Below are 18,164 nucleotides of genomic sequence, written 5' to 3' on the forward strand. Positions count from 1 at the left end.
AACATCAGCAGCAGCAGGCTCCCCCCTCGTGTGACCTTAAAGTATATTACCAGGATTTCAAGGTTAAACCATTCATAGGGATTGTGTGTATAGGGCTATGTTAGGAGAGTAATGAGCCCATTCAGAACTAGAGGGGTGTATCACGGTACCCAGGCTTTAAGGGTTAATCAGGTGCTTTTACCGTATTTGCTCGACTATAAGACAAGGTTTTTTTCAGAGCAAATGCTCAGAAAAATACCCCTCGTCTTATATTCGAGGCCGTCTTATAAATAGAGGTTTGACTATAAGACTAAGATCCAGATCCCCCGCAGCGCTGCAGGGGACCTGGATCCTCCTCTCTGGTAACCTCCACCAGACATCAGAGAGTCTTAAGTACGAGGAATGAGTCTGGGGAAGGACTGATAAGTTGGGCGGTGGCATTAGGGGGGATATAAGGCATTCCTGTAGGCAGAGTTGCATATAGGGGATTAAAAGGCATTTCTGGGGGGGGGCAGAGTGGCATAATGGTGGTTAAAAGGCATATCATGGAAGCACAGTGGCATATAGGTAGGTATAAAGCATATCTGGGGCAGAGTGGCATGATGGGGGTTAAAAGGCCTTGTGTTTCTCTGTATGCTTGTGAGCAGGACCCTCTTTACCAAAGTATCGGTGTGTCTTAGTGTGTCAGGATCCTTTAAATATATGTATTGTAGGAGGCACTGTGTAAATCATTGGCACTATATAAATAAAAACAATTATAATAATATAGATATGGCAGGCAGCACCAGCTTCAAGTGCATTGGGGTTTTTATTTCACACACAGCAGTGAGAGAAAAACTATTCGCTGTAAGATTAGGAAGTGCTGCCAACCAATTCATCGCAGCCAAACCTCCTTCTCGGGAGTATATAAAGGGGGCATCGCCAGCCTTCCTCTTTTAAAGAGAGCAAAGCACTGCCAGCTTCTCAGAAGCACACAAGAGGGCACTGCCAGCCTACTCTTTACCCATATATATGGCACATGATCAGTCTTACTCTATGCAAACCTCTCCTACACAAAGGAATATGAAGACAGTGACAAAAAAGTTTTCTTTTTTTATCTCTAATACAATTATTTACTTTAAAGACAATAATAACGTAAAATTACAATAAGGGGCAAGAAACTAAGCACAAAACTACTATGGTAAGTAAAATTCTACGTCCATTGTTCCTCCTTTTCCGTGAGTTAGTGTTGCTGTAGGTCTGATCCCAGGCAGCATCACCAGTCGGCGTCCTAACTCCTAAACAAGGAATAGGATGTCACGTTATGGATAAGGACCTGAGGTGATGGAAGCTATGCTGGCACGGCACAGTTATCTATAGTTGAAAAGGGACAGAGATTTCCCTTGCAATCTACATCCTGATCGCCCCCAACAGAGGAATCTGCCTACGGTTTTACTGATCTGCCATCTTTGGCCAGAGTATGGCCATATATATGTTTTCTGTTCTTCACACTGCAGGCTTAATAAAGACCAATACGGGTCAAAACATTGAGTGTGCTTGTTACCCATGAAGACATGACTAACACACACATTTGAATTGGTGGAGAAGACCATCTAGCACATTCCCAGATGCAATGGCGAGGAACCATGTTTCCCCGACTAACCGACTGGTTTTTTTTTTGTGAACCTCTACTTGACATAACATGGTTCTCAGACATAACAGAAGATATGATCAGGAGACGGCTGCCAATAGGGAAGTTTCCTTGGGCAGCTCTTAATTAAACATTTTGACTTTGCTTTTTTTGCTTGTTTTACTTGCATATATATCAGTTCCTCATAAAGCCACCAGAGTAGACGGCAGGAACTTTAGACATCATTTACATTATTAGCATGATCTGGGGATCCTCTCAATGGTCTGGTCGTTTATTGGCTTCCTATAAATGTGTTTTGTGACTGGATAATGCACAATACTGCATGTGTGCAGGCTACAGAAAGTATTTGTGACTTTAGTACTTGGCCATTTGGTTGGACTTTTACCCCGGGTTGCGAGGCTTGTCATACCTGCATTCACCTGTAAAAATCTCTAAGACATATGCTCATGGGGTTGCTGTGCCAGCCTTCCATCACAAACCCAGAACAAACATAAGACTGACTACGTTCCCTCTTCTCTTGCCTCAGGAGAGTGGATCCATTCCGATTCTTTATACACTGATGCTCTTCAAAGACACCTTTAGAGTGTAGGCAGCCTGGGGGGGAATTCTTTCCCAGACACAATTTGGAAGCAACATGAAGGCCTTGAAGTTGAAAGGCATAGACGGAGGAAGAGGGGCATTGAAAGGAGGTGAGGGGCAGAGTCTGCACTACAGTCTGTCCCCTTTCCCCTGTGAGGAAAGAGGAATCTGGAATAATAGTAGCATTTCTGTCAGAGCTGTGGTTAACCGTACTCCTCCCTGACCTTAATTGTGACCTTAATTAGTGCTTGATATGTTTAATACGCCAGTAGAGCGATACAATTAGAAAGAAAAAGAATAGCCTGACACATGGACGAAACCAAAACGAAGGAGGGAAGGGGTACACAAACTTGCACTGAGGGCAAAGTAAAATTAGATTAGATTAACGCATTGTGTTGGCAAACACTATTGAGGATTCTATCCGTTTACTTTTCCCTTTAAATTAATAGTTTTAGACACAATCTGGAAGGATTCTCATTACAAACCCAACTATAGCTGTTTTAGCCTAGGTGTCTCAAAAAAAAAAAAAGGATGTTTGGTGATGGTAAAGTTTTGGAGCATATGTCCATGTTCTTGGCACAGTGGCCCTTGACTTGACCTACCTTGTACCCCGAGGATTTGATGTGCACACCTCTCTTGGTCAGAGTGGATTTCATCCGGATGAAGAAGGACCGTTCCAGAGAGTTATCCTGAGGGAGATTCCCGGGGCTACCAGACTCCACTGTAAAAGGATAACACAAGTTAAACAATCCGATAAAGAGTATTGTACAGGTAGATGTGACTATATTTTGGTGGTTTTGTAGAATCACTATTACTTCACAAGTAGAACATTGAGGTATGAGCTGCTGGTCTGATGGAGAGTGAGAAGGTTAACATGGAAAGTGCCAACAAGATGAGGTTAAGCAGCTGTCTCTTAGCCTGATAATTCTCTTCTCTAATCCAGTGGAATCAAACTTATTTCTTTTATCACAGGGCTCCCATTTTGAATGAAATGAGCTCATTAGTTATAATCAAAAGCTGCAAGATCAAAAACTGGAGTGTCGGCTTCAGATCCAGCTGGTTGGAGGATCCGAAGCGCGGCTTCACCAGAGAAAGGGATCACAGGGACTGCGCGGTGGGGTGGGCCAGGACAGATTGGGAAACCAGCGCACGTTCCTTACAACGGGAAAACCGTTCCTGCTATGAGCCAAAAGGGCCGCCAACGCATCCACTCACCACGTTACTAGCCAAACGTATAGTTATCTGGTTACCATGAGATTGTTAATGAATATAAGATTTTCTGATTTAAAAAATGCAAACGTTTATAACGCCCTGTAGACAGGCCTCCCTTTTCCACAGCTTCCTCTTATGTGCAAATGTATACATATTATCATATTTATCATATTCATCTCTTTCCCAGAAAAGGACAGTTAAACGGCATCCTTTAATAGGCGTGGCCTCACAAACTAATTGCTGATAAAACACAATGCCTGGTTATATTGTTTTTATTATGTATTGCTTTATTTAGCGCCACCATATTCCGTAGCGCTGTACAATGGGTAAACAGGACAAGTAGTATGTAACATAACAATTCGACTTACAGAGACAACAGGTGAGGAGGGCCCTGCTCAATGAGTTTATGTGTCTGGCGCACGTTGGGTCGCATTTATTTCCCCCCCTACAGATATGTAGAATATGTCCTATTTTAACCCCTTAAGGACAAAGGGCGGTCCCTAAATGCATTGAAAACAATGCATTTTGAGCCCGTACATGTACGGGCTTTGTCATTAAGGGGTTAATCTTTCGCTGCAGAGGCTAGGAAAGGTTTCACCGGGGGCCGAACTCGTTAAGTAACAATGCCTTTAATTACGTTTTCTGTAGAATTCCGCTAATGCGGAAGCTTGTAAAGGTTTCGTACAGCGGTACCAGCTGCATAAAGGGGGATTTAAAAGGGCCGTGGCGGCGGGGAAGAGGTTAACGAGCATTCTGCAGACACCGGCTCTGTGTAAACGCACAGCGTTTGTGTATATTTCCTGCGGCTGTATCTTTTTGCCTTTCTTGTCTCTCTGTCTGCTCTGTCTCTGTCAGTACACCCAGTGGATTAACAGACTACTGAGGATTCTCTTTTAAAAGAAGCTCTTTTAAAAAGGGTCAGATAAAGAGAGAGAGAGGGGAGAAGAGAGCGAGAGAAAGAGAGGGAGAGAGACTGTCAAAATGAGCCTTAGACAAAGATTTATTATAAACGATTTAAAGGGCTTAATGTATGTATCCCCAATGAGGCCTCGCAGCTATGAGAGAAGAGAGATGGATTGTGAATGAAGGCAGAGAGAGCGAGAGGGGGAGGGCGTTCTATGGCCCTTCTTTCACACCCCTCCAAACACAGCGTGAGCCTGGAAATGCGTTCAATATTTCAAAACAGGAATTGTCCCCGTGTCACAGCGAGGGCCGCTAATAATGGATGAGGCATATATCTAATGAACAGGTTGGAGTGGCGGGGAATACCATGGGACGAATGGAGTCTTTAGCTTCTAGATCCTTTAGACGATTGCCAATCCCTATCTTAAAGTTTATCCGGTCGCAGTAACAACGAAACCAGAAGTCAAGCCCATTCAGTGAACTTCATTTGTTTTCAATGAAAATGTATTTTTTGATTTCTTGCATTTGAACCCGTCCTTAGACCTCTTCGTACTTAGTAACAGGTGTTACGCTGCAGAATGTGGACGGTTTAAGGATAACGAGATTATAAAAGTTACTGATCACCACTAGGACCGTCTAAATGAGTTTCCACAAGTTAACACATACTTCATAGAAAAAAAAACATTAGAGTGTTCGTGGTCTATAGCGATAAATCCCATTTAAAACCTAATATTCCAGACTGACACCCTTGGACTACACCATTATAATCTGAGGCTAATCTGTCTGGTTGGCTGCTTGCCCCAAAAAAGATTTGGTTAAAGAAAAAGATGTGTTTGGTTGTGAGCTGGGCCAGTGTTCTGTCACCAGCAATTGATGACGATAGTGTAATATATTTATATTTTAATAAAAAAAAAAATACAATATATATATATTACGTATATATATAATATATTAAACCTACACAATTTATATTTCTAATAACAAATCTGAACTTCCCTTTGTAGTCTATAAAGAGGATCACATTTTGAATGTTGATAATATATTTTTATAACCTGGAAAAGAAAAAGGAGGCAGTTCTTCATTGTGCTTTAATTTCTCTAGCTCTCCTTCTTCCCATGACCCCCCTCATTCCGAGGTGCTGGGAATGAGTGCATCAAAGTGCTCTGTGGTCTTAAAAGCCACAGTAATGTTTATAGAAACATCACAAAAAGTTTACAAATTAAACAGTGTGAATAAAATACATTATTTTCCTAAACAATGACCCTGCATTCGAAAGATTACAAAGTAACTTAAAACGTTAAAACAGCCACATGATGTTAGCGCAACAAATGTGTACTTTTTTAGGGGCTAGCGAATAATGTAATTTCTTTTAGGTGACAAGTTCTTTGCCTTAAGATTAATGAATACTCAAGGTGATTAAAGGGGAGCTGTTACCGTCACAGTTTTTATCAAAACTAAAATCCACTTTTTCAATTACTCTAATTGTTTTAGACATATTTAGATTAAAAGTAAGGGACTGCTTGACTGCAGGGAACCAACTTTGCCATACGGTGATCAGCACCTTGACAAAAGGAGAGTAAAAACATAATGGGGATGAGTAATCATGCTGATCCTTAAGCACGGGGCGTTAAAGAGAACTGATCCCATCATATACACATTTTTTGTTGTTTTTCTTTTTTAATGCTTCTGAAAATGTACACAGGTTTAAAAGCTCTCAGGCTTATGTATATCATGTAATACAGCTAAAACTTTAAAGGTATCATCTTAACCAAATTTGCCCATTTTCTTATATATACAGTTCTACACCTTTATAATTCATTATTTGTAATAGAGGCAACAGGTAGATGTGAAGGTATCGTATTTTGTTCTGTTTGCTAAAGGGTTAAGAAGATTATAACACCGTAATAATATTACGCCAATCCCGGTGTGTTTCAGCCTGTTTTATCCGCTGTGACTAATGCAAGCTCTGATACCCGCCTGTCACGTCTAATCTTAAAAAAAGGAAAATTGAAGGGAACAAATTAATATGCAAATTTCCTCAGCTTTGTAATAAAAATGTCCTTGGAAAAAAAAAAGCAGAACGAAAAAAAAAAAAAAAAAAGAAGAAAAAGGTACAGGACCCGTGAGGTTTGGGGTTTGAATTATCACGGCCCCCGGATCCTGAATGTTACTCGAAGAGAGAGAGAGGCCCGTTAGGAAATCAGGGAGGAGATCTGACTTGGAAATAATTATGATGAAGAAGAAAGCGCGCATGCAGGCTGAATAAATGGCTCTGCTCCTCACAAGGTCTCTGCTGCTTGCTATTCACTCAGAATGAACGCAGCTCGTTGGGGGGAGTGAAGGGAGATCTCGGTGCCGAGTGCATGCATGAGCTGGCTGCTGTGAAACGAGAAAGGATTGGGAATTTGGTAAAGGAATCCCATGTCTACAATGGAATATTCCAGCTCCCTGAAGCCGTGCGAGTTACTGATGTTTAACACGTTACCGTAACATTTAACATAAAAGGGATTTGGAGACACTTTGTTGCTTTTCATTCCAGCATCTCACATGGGCAACTTTAAAAAGACCACTCTGGTGGGCATCAAAATCTGGTGGGCTGTGCAGACACACATTCACGCAGAGAAGGTAGCTTCTGCCGTCCGCAGCCCAGAGTTTTACTCCAGTATTCAGGTTAATAGGCATATTCTCACACAGTTTAAAGCTACAACCGTCATATTCTGCACATATTTCATGATAAATGTCATCAGATCCCTTACTAGTAAGCTCAAGTCACTCTTGAGCGTTGTGATGCAGGGTACACCTATGGTTAGTGGTGCTTGGGTGCAGTACTTCATTGCCATCCCCTCCAGTCAATAACACACATACTCTCTATAATACTATACACTTACACATACATACACACACACCCTCTCTGCCCACTAGCTCCAGGCTCACACCTGACAACATACATACATTCATGCTAACACCATAAGCTCACACATACACACTCTAAGAGCTTACATTTACAGAAACACACTGTAACATCATACGATTATGCATAAACACACAGTTACCTGCTCTTTTACCCTCCTCTCATCTTCCTCTCTCTCCCACCTTCTCATCTTCATCTCCCTCTCACACCTTCTCTTCCTTCTCTCACACCCTCTCCTCCTCTCCCTCTCACCTTCTCATCCTATTCTGTTCTCCCTCACCCTCTCATCCTCTTCCACCTTCTCCTTTCCCCCTCTGATTCTCTGCCCCTCGTCCATCCACCTAGCTTTCTTTCCCCCCTCCTGGCTTTACAGAGCTCTCTCTATTCATTGCAGCTCCCACTCCCAGTGACCATGCCGGGCATCTACATCAGCGCACCCTGTTTAGACGGCATCCCACACACACATCAGCAGGCACCCTGGTTAGACAGCACCCCACACACACATCAGCAGGCACCCTAGCGCCCGGGGCAGACTGCCTCCACTGCCCTAGCCTAGGTACGCCACTGGGCTCAACTATAATTACACTAAGTGGGATTACAAATAATCTGTTAATCTGAGCCATCAAAGGAAAACCTGAATAGGTTATGGAGAAATAAATGATTGTAATGCAATAGACACACGCATTTTAGACATCTTTAAATACTTAAGGTGTTAATTTACTGAAATGTGCAAAATAAAAAAGAGTGGCCAACATTTTAACCAAACCTGGCTGCTTTATCAAAGCTTTAATTAAGGCCACAATGTTGACTACTACATTTGAATTTATTATTTCAAAATCTTTGATTTCCATAAGTCTGAAGAGAGCCAGAGAGCTCTCTAACATGATTGACATCTACATTTAAAGCAGATTGTGACGGAGCATGCGGTTGTGTATACAGACAACTCTAGTTATACAAACGCAAGTCATTGTGTAGAGAGAACACAAACAGGTGCGGTGAAAAAAACAGCACAGTTGTACATATGTAAACAGGTGCAGATGTGCACAAATTCTGCACACACAGAGGATAAGGCGATGTTAAACCCAAAGACCCTGACATTTATCATTAGGCAGGTGTGGCGAGGGTGAGTTTAATTGCATAAACAGCCTGTAAGTAGGCTGTCATATTTGCTGTCAGCCGGGACGCTCTCTCCGCCAGAGACTGCATATCTCTTGCCTCTGTAATTGAATTCCTAGCAAGCCACAAGAGAGAACAGCCTACGACACGGGGAAAGGAGAAGGGAAAGAAATGGCTGGAAATAAAAAAAAAAGAGCGAGAAAAAGAGAGGAGGGATGAAATAAGAAAGATGTAAGAAGGTGAGAGAGCAGGCGTATAGAGACAGAGGCAGGGACAGGGTGAAGGGACACAGGAAAATATAAAAGGAATATGTGTTAATGAGAAGGGATGCAAGGAAGGAAACACGAAAGGAGAAAGGAAGAATTGGACATAGAGGTAATGAAAGGAGAAGTGGGGAGAGGAGAGGTGTAAAAGAACTGGCATGTGAAGAAATGTTTAAAAAATGATTAAGGCAATGTCACAGTATTTAAAAAATGACAAAAGAGGGACTGCAGTAACATGTGATGAGGGACTGTCATTACAGCTATGTGGCTCAGTGGTTATCGGTGTGTTAGTATGAGATTTCACGTATATGTGAATTCAGTTTAATAGTACAAACACGCAGAGTTCCCTGCCTAAGCCCTGCTGGCCGCCTACTACAGCTCCAGCCATGGAAGAGAAAGAAAGCTAGGAAAACAGGCAAGAAGCTAGTGCCAACCCAAAGAGGACTCTTAAATAATGCTGTTATAGCCTCAAAATTCACTGATCTTACTTTTTAGTTACTATACCAGGCGGGGTGTTTTGATTTAAATCTATTTTACTTGTTTAAATCAATATTTGAAAATATTATAAAAACGGATTAAACGTTCTCCAGTTCTCATGGCAGGCATTAAGCATAATCCAACTGATCGCTGCAATCCACAATTGGGGTCTGAAATCTTAAAGCAGAACACAGAATAAGTTACTTAAAAGAAAAATGAAAGGAGAAACAGAACAAGACGTGAGAATGTAAGAAATCCCTCAATACTGTTTAACTCCCAGAAAAATGATGTTACTGCGATACTGAATAGATTTTTTATTTTTTTTTACTTTTTTATATTGCCTGATGTTTAATACAGTCAAACAAATAATTAATATTTAGTCAGTATTCATGGAAGGAACATGTTGTAAGCATCACGAAGGGATGGGGTCTTTCGGGTCCAAAAAGAGTTTTAAGGAAGCTAAATAAATTGATGCTCAGAGTCCCCTCTCAGTTCCAAAAATGCTGTTCTTTTGTGTAATACGTAGAGAACAATAGACAAAAAAAACAAGGTTTTCCATGTTCCCCAGGAGAACAACCCTCCGAGAATAAGCAGAAGCTAGAAATCTAGCACTGAAGAAAGAAAGGGAAAAAAAACAGAAAACCACAAACGTGGAACTTCAATTAATTTAAAGCTTCAATCAGTAAAGGATAAATCCGTCACAGATCTAATTACTAAGGCTCTCGGAAGGCCGGGGACAAGACGCCAATCTCGTGGCTGTTTGAACAGCGTGATGAACTGGGGAGCGATGGATATCAAGTCATTTTGTTTAATTTATAAATGGATTTTCCCCTAATGCTTGAATTATCGTCAAAGCACAATGGAGAAGAGGGGGAGCATAAAGCGGTGAACCACCCCCCCTCCCTCCCTACAATCTTTAGGAACGGCAGTAAAGAGCACAAACAAAATTTAGGATACTGCATAGTTATCAGGCCAATAAAGGAATGTGGGGAAAAGACTCAAATCTTGAAAACGATCACGAGATTCTATGAAATATGGTGGGAGTTTATCCCATGAGTTCTCTACCCTTCTACATAATACAACCCCTCCACTTTCCAGGAGCAAAGTCCGAGGGGGTATTATACCACCACATCCAGCCAGTGTGGAACAAGTAAATTGGTGAAAATAGTATCTATATAATTCCCAATCAACCATGCTAATTTCACAGAAAAAACTACACTTAACATAAAGAATAACATAAATATTGTGAGAGGCTACATTGAGAACATGAGCCGCGTCCCGCCTATGGTACGCTTTGTAATTCCACTTCATTACTCTATGCAAACTGAAGAGGAACGTGTCTGAGATGCCTCCATTGGCAGAGACTTCTCTTCCTGGTTCTTGTTTGTCACCAGAATTGTCCCTTCTCTTAGCTTTAGCGATACATCACGTTTTAAAAGTAACTTGTTTCTTTAAATGCCAGTAAAGATATTTCCATTTTTCGTGGTCAAGTGAGTTTATTTTATTTACTTTTAAAAACAACACCAGTGAATATACCTCAGAAATACCATTTATTCTGGATTTACACATCTGTACAATGGATGCATTTTTTTTCACTAATACCAAATACAGGCTATACTTTCTATCCCAATGCTTATGACTTGTCAGAATCATATAAAGACAGCTCCACAAAAATGTCCCTAAATTTAAATAAAAAAAAAAAAGCTGTATGTGCTCCACACTCACCAGGCTCCGGAGTCTCCGACTGGGAGGATGAAGACGCTGAGCTGGCTCCGTCATCGTTGGCGCTCTGAGAAAGGAGTCCACGGCCTGGTGGGAGCTTCATACCAAGCTGCTCCGCCATCTCCACATGATCCCCCGGGTGAACATAATCAAATATGCTGCTTCCTGTCAGCTCCACCTGCAGATAGGGGTAACATATACAATTGTGAAATACACTGAACTACTTAGTCTCTTGCCAGTCGCCCATAGTCCCATGCTATAAATCGGAAGGAAGATGGGTTATAGAGGGAGGTTAGTATGAGAAGAAGAACCTTATGGGACTAGAAAGCAACAAGAGTAACACTGTATCATTTAGGACTGATCTGTATATGGACTCTGATGTATCTGTGCCTGTGAACAAAGTGAGTTTATTAAAAGAAAAAAGAAGGTAAGAAGAGGATAGTGAGACAATGTTGTATTATAATCTCAGAGAGGTCCACGGACAAGTGTTAGAACGTTCTAAAAGGTCAACTGTAGAGACAATGCTTTCTCTGTAGAATTTAGGGGGAGACTTGGATTTCTGATGCCAAGTAAGGAACAGGAAGAAAAAACGTTGATCAAGGGGTGTTGCATAATCCTCTTGGGCAGCTTAGAGACATAGGAAAGAGGAGACATTGCATGGGTTGCGGGAGGGAAAGCATAAAAGGGAAAACAGAAAGAGTCAATAGTATAAACTATGAAGAGGTAGGATCGAGACCAGGCAGAAGGAGGAGGATAAGAAACAGAAAAGAAATGAAGAGGTAGGTTCGAGAGGGGAGGTAGCTGTATGCGAGGGACAGAGAGTCTTATGCAGAGGGATGTGTCAGGCCCAAAAATGGCTCCTTCACTTCGTTATACTGAGCCCTCACATTGCAGAATGTACAGCTACGCGTGGCACACGCTCATTCACGCTGTGAGATCTGACTTCAGTTCCTTTCTACAGAGTTCCCTGTAAGCCCATACTTACCACAAACCTCCATCGTCCTCAACTCACATGGAGAGTGGGGGAGACAAGGCCACTTGGAACAGCTGCTCAACCCTAGTTGAAGAAGTTTATTGATCCACATTCCACAAACACAAGTTTTTTCGAAAATGGACCTTATCTCAAAAGCACCCAAGCATCACTTAGGCCCTTATGTGTTAAAGAAATATATATATATATATATATATATATATATATTATATATAAAAAGATAATACTGGGGCGTAATAGCTGAGATAGTAGTGGGAAGAAACAGAACACATTAAGTTGGATGACTAAGCTCGAAGCAGACTATGATATGATTGAAAAAGCAGAATCTGACGTATAAGAAGCACAGTTTATGGTGCGAGTATAGAACTGGAGTTTGGAATATGGCAGACATATTCTACCACAGACTGCTACAGGAAGGTTGGGGTGCAGGGACATTCTACATGGTCTGTTCACCAAGAGTTGATAATTTTAACCAGCTGACCTTACGATCCATTTTGAAGGGTCAACCCTAATGAGCTTCTAGTGAGCTGACCCTTCATAATGCATATTGTTGACAGCGTTGCAACCGTCAGGTCTCCTGCAAACTCATGGGTTAGTGAATAAACCCCTGTGAGATAACTCTCGAGAGCAGTATGTCAGCAATAGGTTGGGGTGAGAAGACATAAGCTCTCTCCCCACTGCCCACTTTTCTCCTGTTCCCTCAGTATCTATCTCCATTTGTCTGATAGTTATTAATTTACAGAATCAACGCTGGGAACAGCTTTTGTGATCTCATATTAAATTTCCCCCTGAATCCGCCCCGTGGCAAAAATTACTCACATCGTTAAAAAATATTTAATTAGGCTGCAGTTTATAGCGGGCTCGCAGGGGAGATGCCGGAATTAATGTGATTTGCATGAATTCCTAAGCCCTTTTTCCTGCTGGAGAGGAGCTGGGAATTGGGTTTTATCGAGGTCGCTGACACAGACAAGGACGGAGACTTGTGCACATAGAGCTGCCAGCCTCTAGAGAATGCCCCCTACGCAGAGCCGCTGCCACCACCGCTAACTGCAGCACGCTCCGTCTCTATAATGGCGAGTCTTTATTCTCATATCTTATACCTAGTCTTGGTTCTCTTCTGCAGATTACCTTCTATACCCTTTCTGAGCTCAAAACCCCCTCACCCTACTGCATTATTCATGAAGCACCTTCAGGCTCATGGTAAGCTATGGCAACACTCTATGGAAAGTTACCACGCACTATGGCCTATATACCCTTTGCTTTACAGACCACTGTCCAGCTAAAGAAGAGACCTCTGAGGTGCCAAAAGTTTATGTTTACATATTTTCTATGTTGACCCAATAAAAGGAATCAACTTCAACTAATGACTCACACCATTGTCTATGGTGTCTGATCTTCTTCTTGTCATTGTCCTTGCTTATAATTGATGCTGGCTTTTTATTGGACTCCATACAGCAAAACTATGGCAGATAAAGTGTGATTTGTAGAGATGTTTTGCATCAGGGTAACAGAAAATTGGGCACAGGACAGAGGCCACCTTAGTCCTGGCTTAGACAAGCAAGTGTGTGGTTTTAATGCAATGTCAGCACCAAGCCCAAGAGGCATTCTCTTCACACACTACAGAAAACTGGGAAATCTTGTTACAAAAGCTCACCGTCGGTTTTGCTCTAATATAGATGGCCACATAAGACTGATACAGATCTGACACCTTGTCTTTCACTTTAATCGTTCCCTCCTGAAACAAGAGCCAGTATCTCCTCCTTTTAATGACAGGTGTTAGGAGGACAGGGCTGGGAAGTCGCTAAAAGAAAAAATGGATAATTCAGAAGCGTGTATTCATTGAAATCCCTTGTTCAGAGATGATTTATATCAGAGAAGGATGCAACTTGGAGCTCAGACGAAGGCACGATGAGATGTCATAGTGCAAAGGCAGCCATTTTTCACAAAGGATGGACAGTGACATATGAGGGACCTCACTGTGACAAGGGACTTTCAAGCTTGGTGACCTCCCATCCCCTCTCTAATTAAGCCCTGTATTGGCAAAGAACAAGGATCCATGACATGTATATTTTGGATAAGGCAACACGTCTCAACATTTTTTTAAGGCAAATAAAAAAGTACATACCAAGAATACCAAGTTATGTAGAGATCCTATCGGAATGGTTCTTATCTGCCGTCAAATTCTATGCTTCTATCCACGCAGAAGAAGACTATATTATTTATGCTGCATGTAAGATTGATGAAGGCTACTCATAAAGAGCAATTCGGGAACAAAGTAATTAATTGGTTACTATGGGGATAGCTGCACTTTTACCAACTTATATATAACCTAAAATGTGTCTTGATGCTTTTCTATTATATACCGTACATGTCTCAGAGTCGATGTGAGGAGAGGGAGTGAGTGGTAAAATGTCTATTTAGGGTTAGCACCTTAAAAATAATACTAGGCTTTGTGTTTTTTTTGGTTTTTTTTTACATATGATTATGGTCCCCTGGTTTAAATACATACCAGGTGGCAAGCCCATCGAGAATAAGAATGATGTGTCATTAGAAGGTGAGACGTGTTCTTCTGGGATTTATGAATCTGGAAGGGCCATGCGTGTCACGGAGAATAAGGTGAGCTGTACCAGTAATCGTTACCTGTCCGTGAAATATACGGCTGATGCTGATGTATAGGGGCACTTTTCTTTCGGGGAGGCATGACTATGGGACAGGGCTTTACCAAGACCTTTTGTGCGACCTATTGATAGCTATTTTAGTAACTCAGTAAGGTATTTAGAAGAAAAAGAAGCATATGTTGTGCGGTTACACATCATTCGGATCTTTTGGGCTGTAAAACACGGTGACACACATTCATACGCAGAAACCTCAGCTCATCTTCGGAAGTATAGGTATGTAGCTCTCCTGTCTATATATTAAGAGAAGGTGAGCTGTACATGCACCAAGGCCTATTACAGGGATACCACACAGACAAAACACCGACACGCACACGCATAGCATGCAGATATGCACCACGTGGCAGCTAATCCCTGTCTCGCCTGCAGCTCTCCCCAGCCGAGGACGGGTTAAATTGCTTCTCCATGCTCACAGACTCCAGCCTCTGTGGGCTACGTGTATTGACTCTTCTCTCACAGGCGTTTAGTAACCCGCGCTGACTGTTTGTCTTAATATTGCTCTCCATTTTGCAGTACAGGGGAATTATGCAGTTTAGATGTCTGTATATTAAAAAAGGATTTAATTAAATCTGGTGCTTCGAACACCCGCCCCCAGCACACTCCGATTGAGGTTATAATGATAAATTTTCCTCCTATTTATTACCATGCACAGGGGACCTGCTTGCTGCCTCCTCTTCCCCAACTTCCCCAAATTCACATTCTCTGCATATTACCATAATGTTCATTATCGCAACAAGGCATAAAATGTGACTTCCCATGAGTACAATACCTAATTCCTCAAAAAGAGACAAAGATAGCAACATAATCATTGAATTACAACTTTTTACATCTGTTCATCTTGTCGGATTATAAATTCAGATGTTTAGGGGGAAAGGAGAGAGAGATCGAGAGAGAGGCCAAGTGTAGATGGAACAAATTCACGAGCAAAACATCACATTCTGATTTTCTGTCTAAATTTAAGATGTTTTATTAGCGATATCAAGATACTTATTATCCTTGTCACAGAAGTACCAGAAATGTCTGTGCTCCTATATCTTTAGGCAAGCTTAGAGTGGCCTTACCCTGCATTTATAAGAATAATTATCCCTGCAACATGTGTATCAGATGTTGATATGCAACATTACTATAAAGAGTTAGAATGTATTTCTATGTTGATATCAGACTCGTCATTTTAGCTTATATGACCATTTTCCTGGACCTTAGCCCGGTCTATGTATGAAGGCTGCGTACACTCTATATTGCGCTGGAAGGGTCATTTGTCTATGAATTAGGGGGTTTATTCACTAAACAAGTTTGCAGAAGAGTCGTGTTTCAGCTCCTTGACCTCACTATACATTTTAAAGGGCCATTCGCAATGAGCTCCTGCGGAAGGAGAAGCTTGGCTGGCCCTGTATAATTTATAGGTAAATTAACAAGCATTCTTCATGCATTCTAACACATTGAAATATACATTATACGGAGACATCACAACCCTTCACTCTGGAGAAAGTTGTGTTGGCCCTTTGTAATAAATAGTGAAAGAGAGAAAGAATTAAAACCATAACTCTCCTGCCTACGCTCCAGGTAGTGAATAGGCCCCTTAGAGTAACTTAAAGGATACCATCCAGGATAGATATTATCTTTGTTATTCTAGATCTAACCTGAAATAGCAAACAGATTGTAAGTTTGAAAGAACAAGGCGCTATCTTCCCTCTGTACCAGTATGTCTTAACGTATGTAAATGTTATTGGCAATTTTGTATATTATTTGTTTTAATGTTATTGTTTATTTTGTATTCACAACTTTTACAATAGTTCCAAGGAACCTATTGGTGTTCTATTAATAAAATGTAATTCTTTACGATTTATAATAAATAATCCCAGAATTAAGCTAATAACGGCGGTTTTTCTTGGTTTCAAAATTTGAAATACCATTTTATACAGGGTGGACATATATTTATTTAGTAAATGTGTAACATGATAGACGTCAGTAGAGCAGTGGCACAGGCAGTAGGGAATTAGTCATTATTAAATAGACAACTCCATTCATCCATAACTTAGAAAAGGAAGTGAGTAAAGATAATGAACTGGACTGAAATCTGACTTGTCACTGGATCTACTAGACTGGAAATGTGCCGGTTAAGTCTAGTGGCAAGAATAACATTCTCCACACTGCAATGCACCACTTATACAATTCTATGCATGTTTTTATTAATTACACATTTATTATAAAAATCTCATACCCACAAAACATGTGATTCATATAGTTGCAGTGGAAGAATTTATCTGATCCCTGTGTATGTATATGCGAATGCATGAATGTAAGTTATAATGATTTATGCATATTTACTGCTGTTTCAACGTGTGTGTGTTACACTGGATGATATATATGTGTACAGAGTCGGCTCTGGCTGGCAGTCTAACTGTTTGTTTTCACATGCTGAGCTGGGTATAATATTCTCGGCTTGAATCTTTATTACCCATCTGGCACAGCCCGTGCGTAGTATCATTCATTCCATTTACACAAACAAATATCAGGGCTGAACATTCTCTGCACAGGGGCTGGGGCCGGCTCACCTTCCGACCTTCGCTAACTGAAAACCAGCTCCACCGTGGGGATCCGAGTTGTGCAAGAGGGAGGAGGGAGAGGGGAGGTAGAGTGGAATAGAAAGAATGAGAGGCATGGAAGGAAGGAGATGTGAGAGTGCTGGTAAAGAAATGACATAAATTGTAGGGCAGCTGGGCATTCTTATAAGGGCTGATAGGTATGAAAAATCCAAACTGTTGGCCGTTATAATTACTGTTATCCTGGACAATACATTTATTGCTATTTACTATCCTTTTACAGAATATAGCAAAAAGAAAGACTGTGATAATGAAAGCTGTTGAACAAGAAAGTAGAGAGGGTTGCAGGAAGGTAAGACGCCTCATAGGAAAAAGAGGAACCTTGGCAAGGAAAGCATTGAGGGATAATGGAAGGAGACATTCTTCGGAACATTTGTACTGTAGCGTGGAATGTCTTTTCTAGTAAATGAAAAACCTTCACACATGGCTTATAACATGCAGCTAAAATCTGGCCCGTCCATGTAACAAACCTCGCCAACATCTCACAGCAAATTTTGAGGGGAGAAGGTATGATACCATGGAAGGGGAGAATGTGAACGTTTAGGTGACAGAGTGATGATCGGATGTGAATCAGTAATAATAGAAGGTGAAAAGGAAGATAAAAAGGTGAGAGTGCGCAGCGAGAAGAGGTGGGAGGGAAGCCGATGCCTCTGCCAATGAATGAGCGCAGCTGAGCTTTTCATTTCAGTGTGAGCCCTGCGGTCTGTTTAGAGCAGGTCGATACACTTGTCTGAGGCACAGAATGGATTAGCACATCATTCATGCGGCAGGCGGAAGGCACAGCTTGGGGCGACAGGGACCGAAAAAACTAAATTACAGAATGCGGAGGGGCAGAGGATGCAGGGGGCACATCACATGGGATGGCAGGGGACCAAGGGCTGACGGAGGCCTCTGCGCGTTCTGAGAATGTACTACACGCAGAGAGAGGGCTGACCACTTGAGGATTTCTAGCTGCTATAGCAGACAGTCAATGCTCGTACCAACAGTATAGATTTAACACATTCGCTTTAAAGGAGTGAGCATATGCCACGGTTATACTTCACCAGATGATACTGGCTTGGTCACAAGGCTACATCTGTGATGGGGTTGTCACCAAAGAAAAC

The 18,164-nt window shown here is 41.5% G+C and overlaps 1 protein-coding gene across 1 annotated transcript in view; it reads right to left on the bottom strand.

Annotated features, from left to right (window-relative positions):
* LOC149284056 (neuronal PAS domain-containing protein 3-like) overlaps positions 1-18,164 on the bottom strand; it is a 176,771-nt gene that overhangs the window by 14,906 nt on the left and 143,701 nt on the right. The window contains exons 5-6 of the mRNA XM_089497231.1: positions 10,796-10,970; positions 2,791-2,909 (exon numbers count right to left, since the gene is read on the bottom strand). Of these exons, the coding sequence (XP_089353357.1) occupies positions 2,791-2,909; positions 10,796-10,970 (294 nt within the window). The remainder of the gene's footprint in view (positions 1-2,790; positions 2,910-10,795; positions 10,971-18,164) is intronic.

The sequence above is a fragment of the Sceloporus occidentalis genome, unplaced genomic scaffold (genome assembly GCF_023333645.1).
Source record: "Sceloporus occidentalis isolate IW3139 unplaced genomic scaffold, rSceOcc1.0.p SCAF_100, whole genome shotgun sequence".
In the NCBI taxonomy this organism is placed as follows: domain Eukaryota; kingdom Metazoa; phylum Chordata; class Lepidosauria; order Squamata; family Phrynosomatidae; genus Sceloporus; species Sceloporus occidentalis.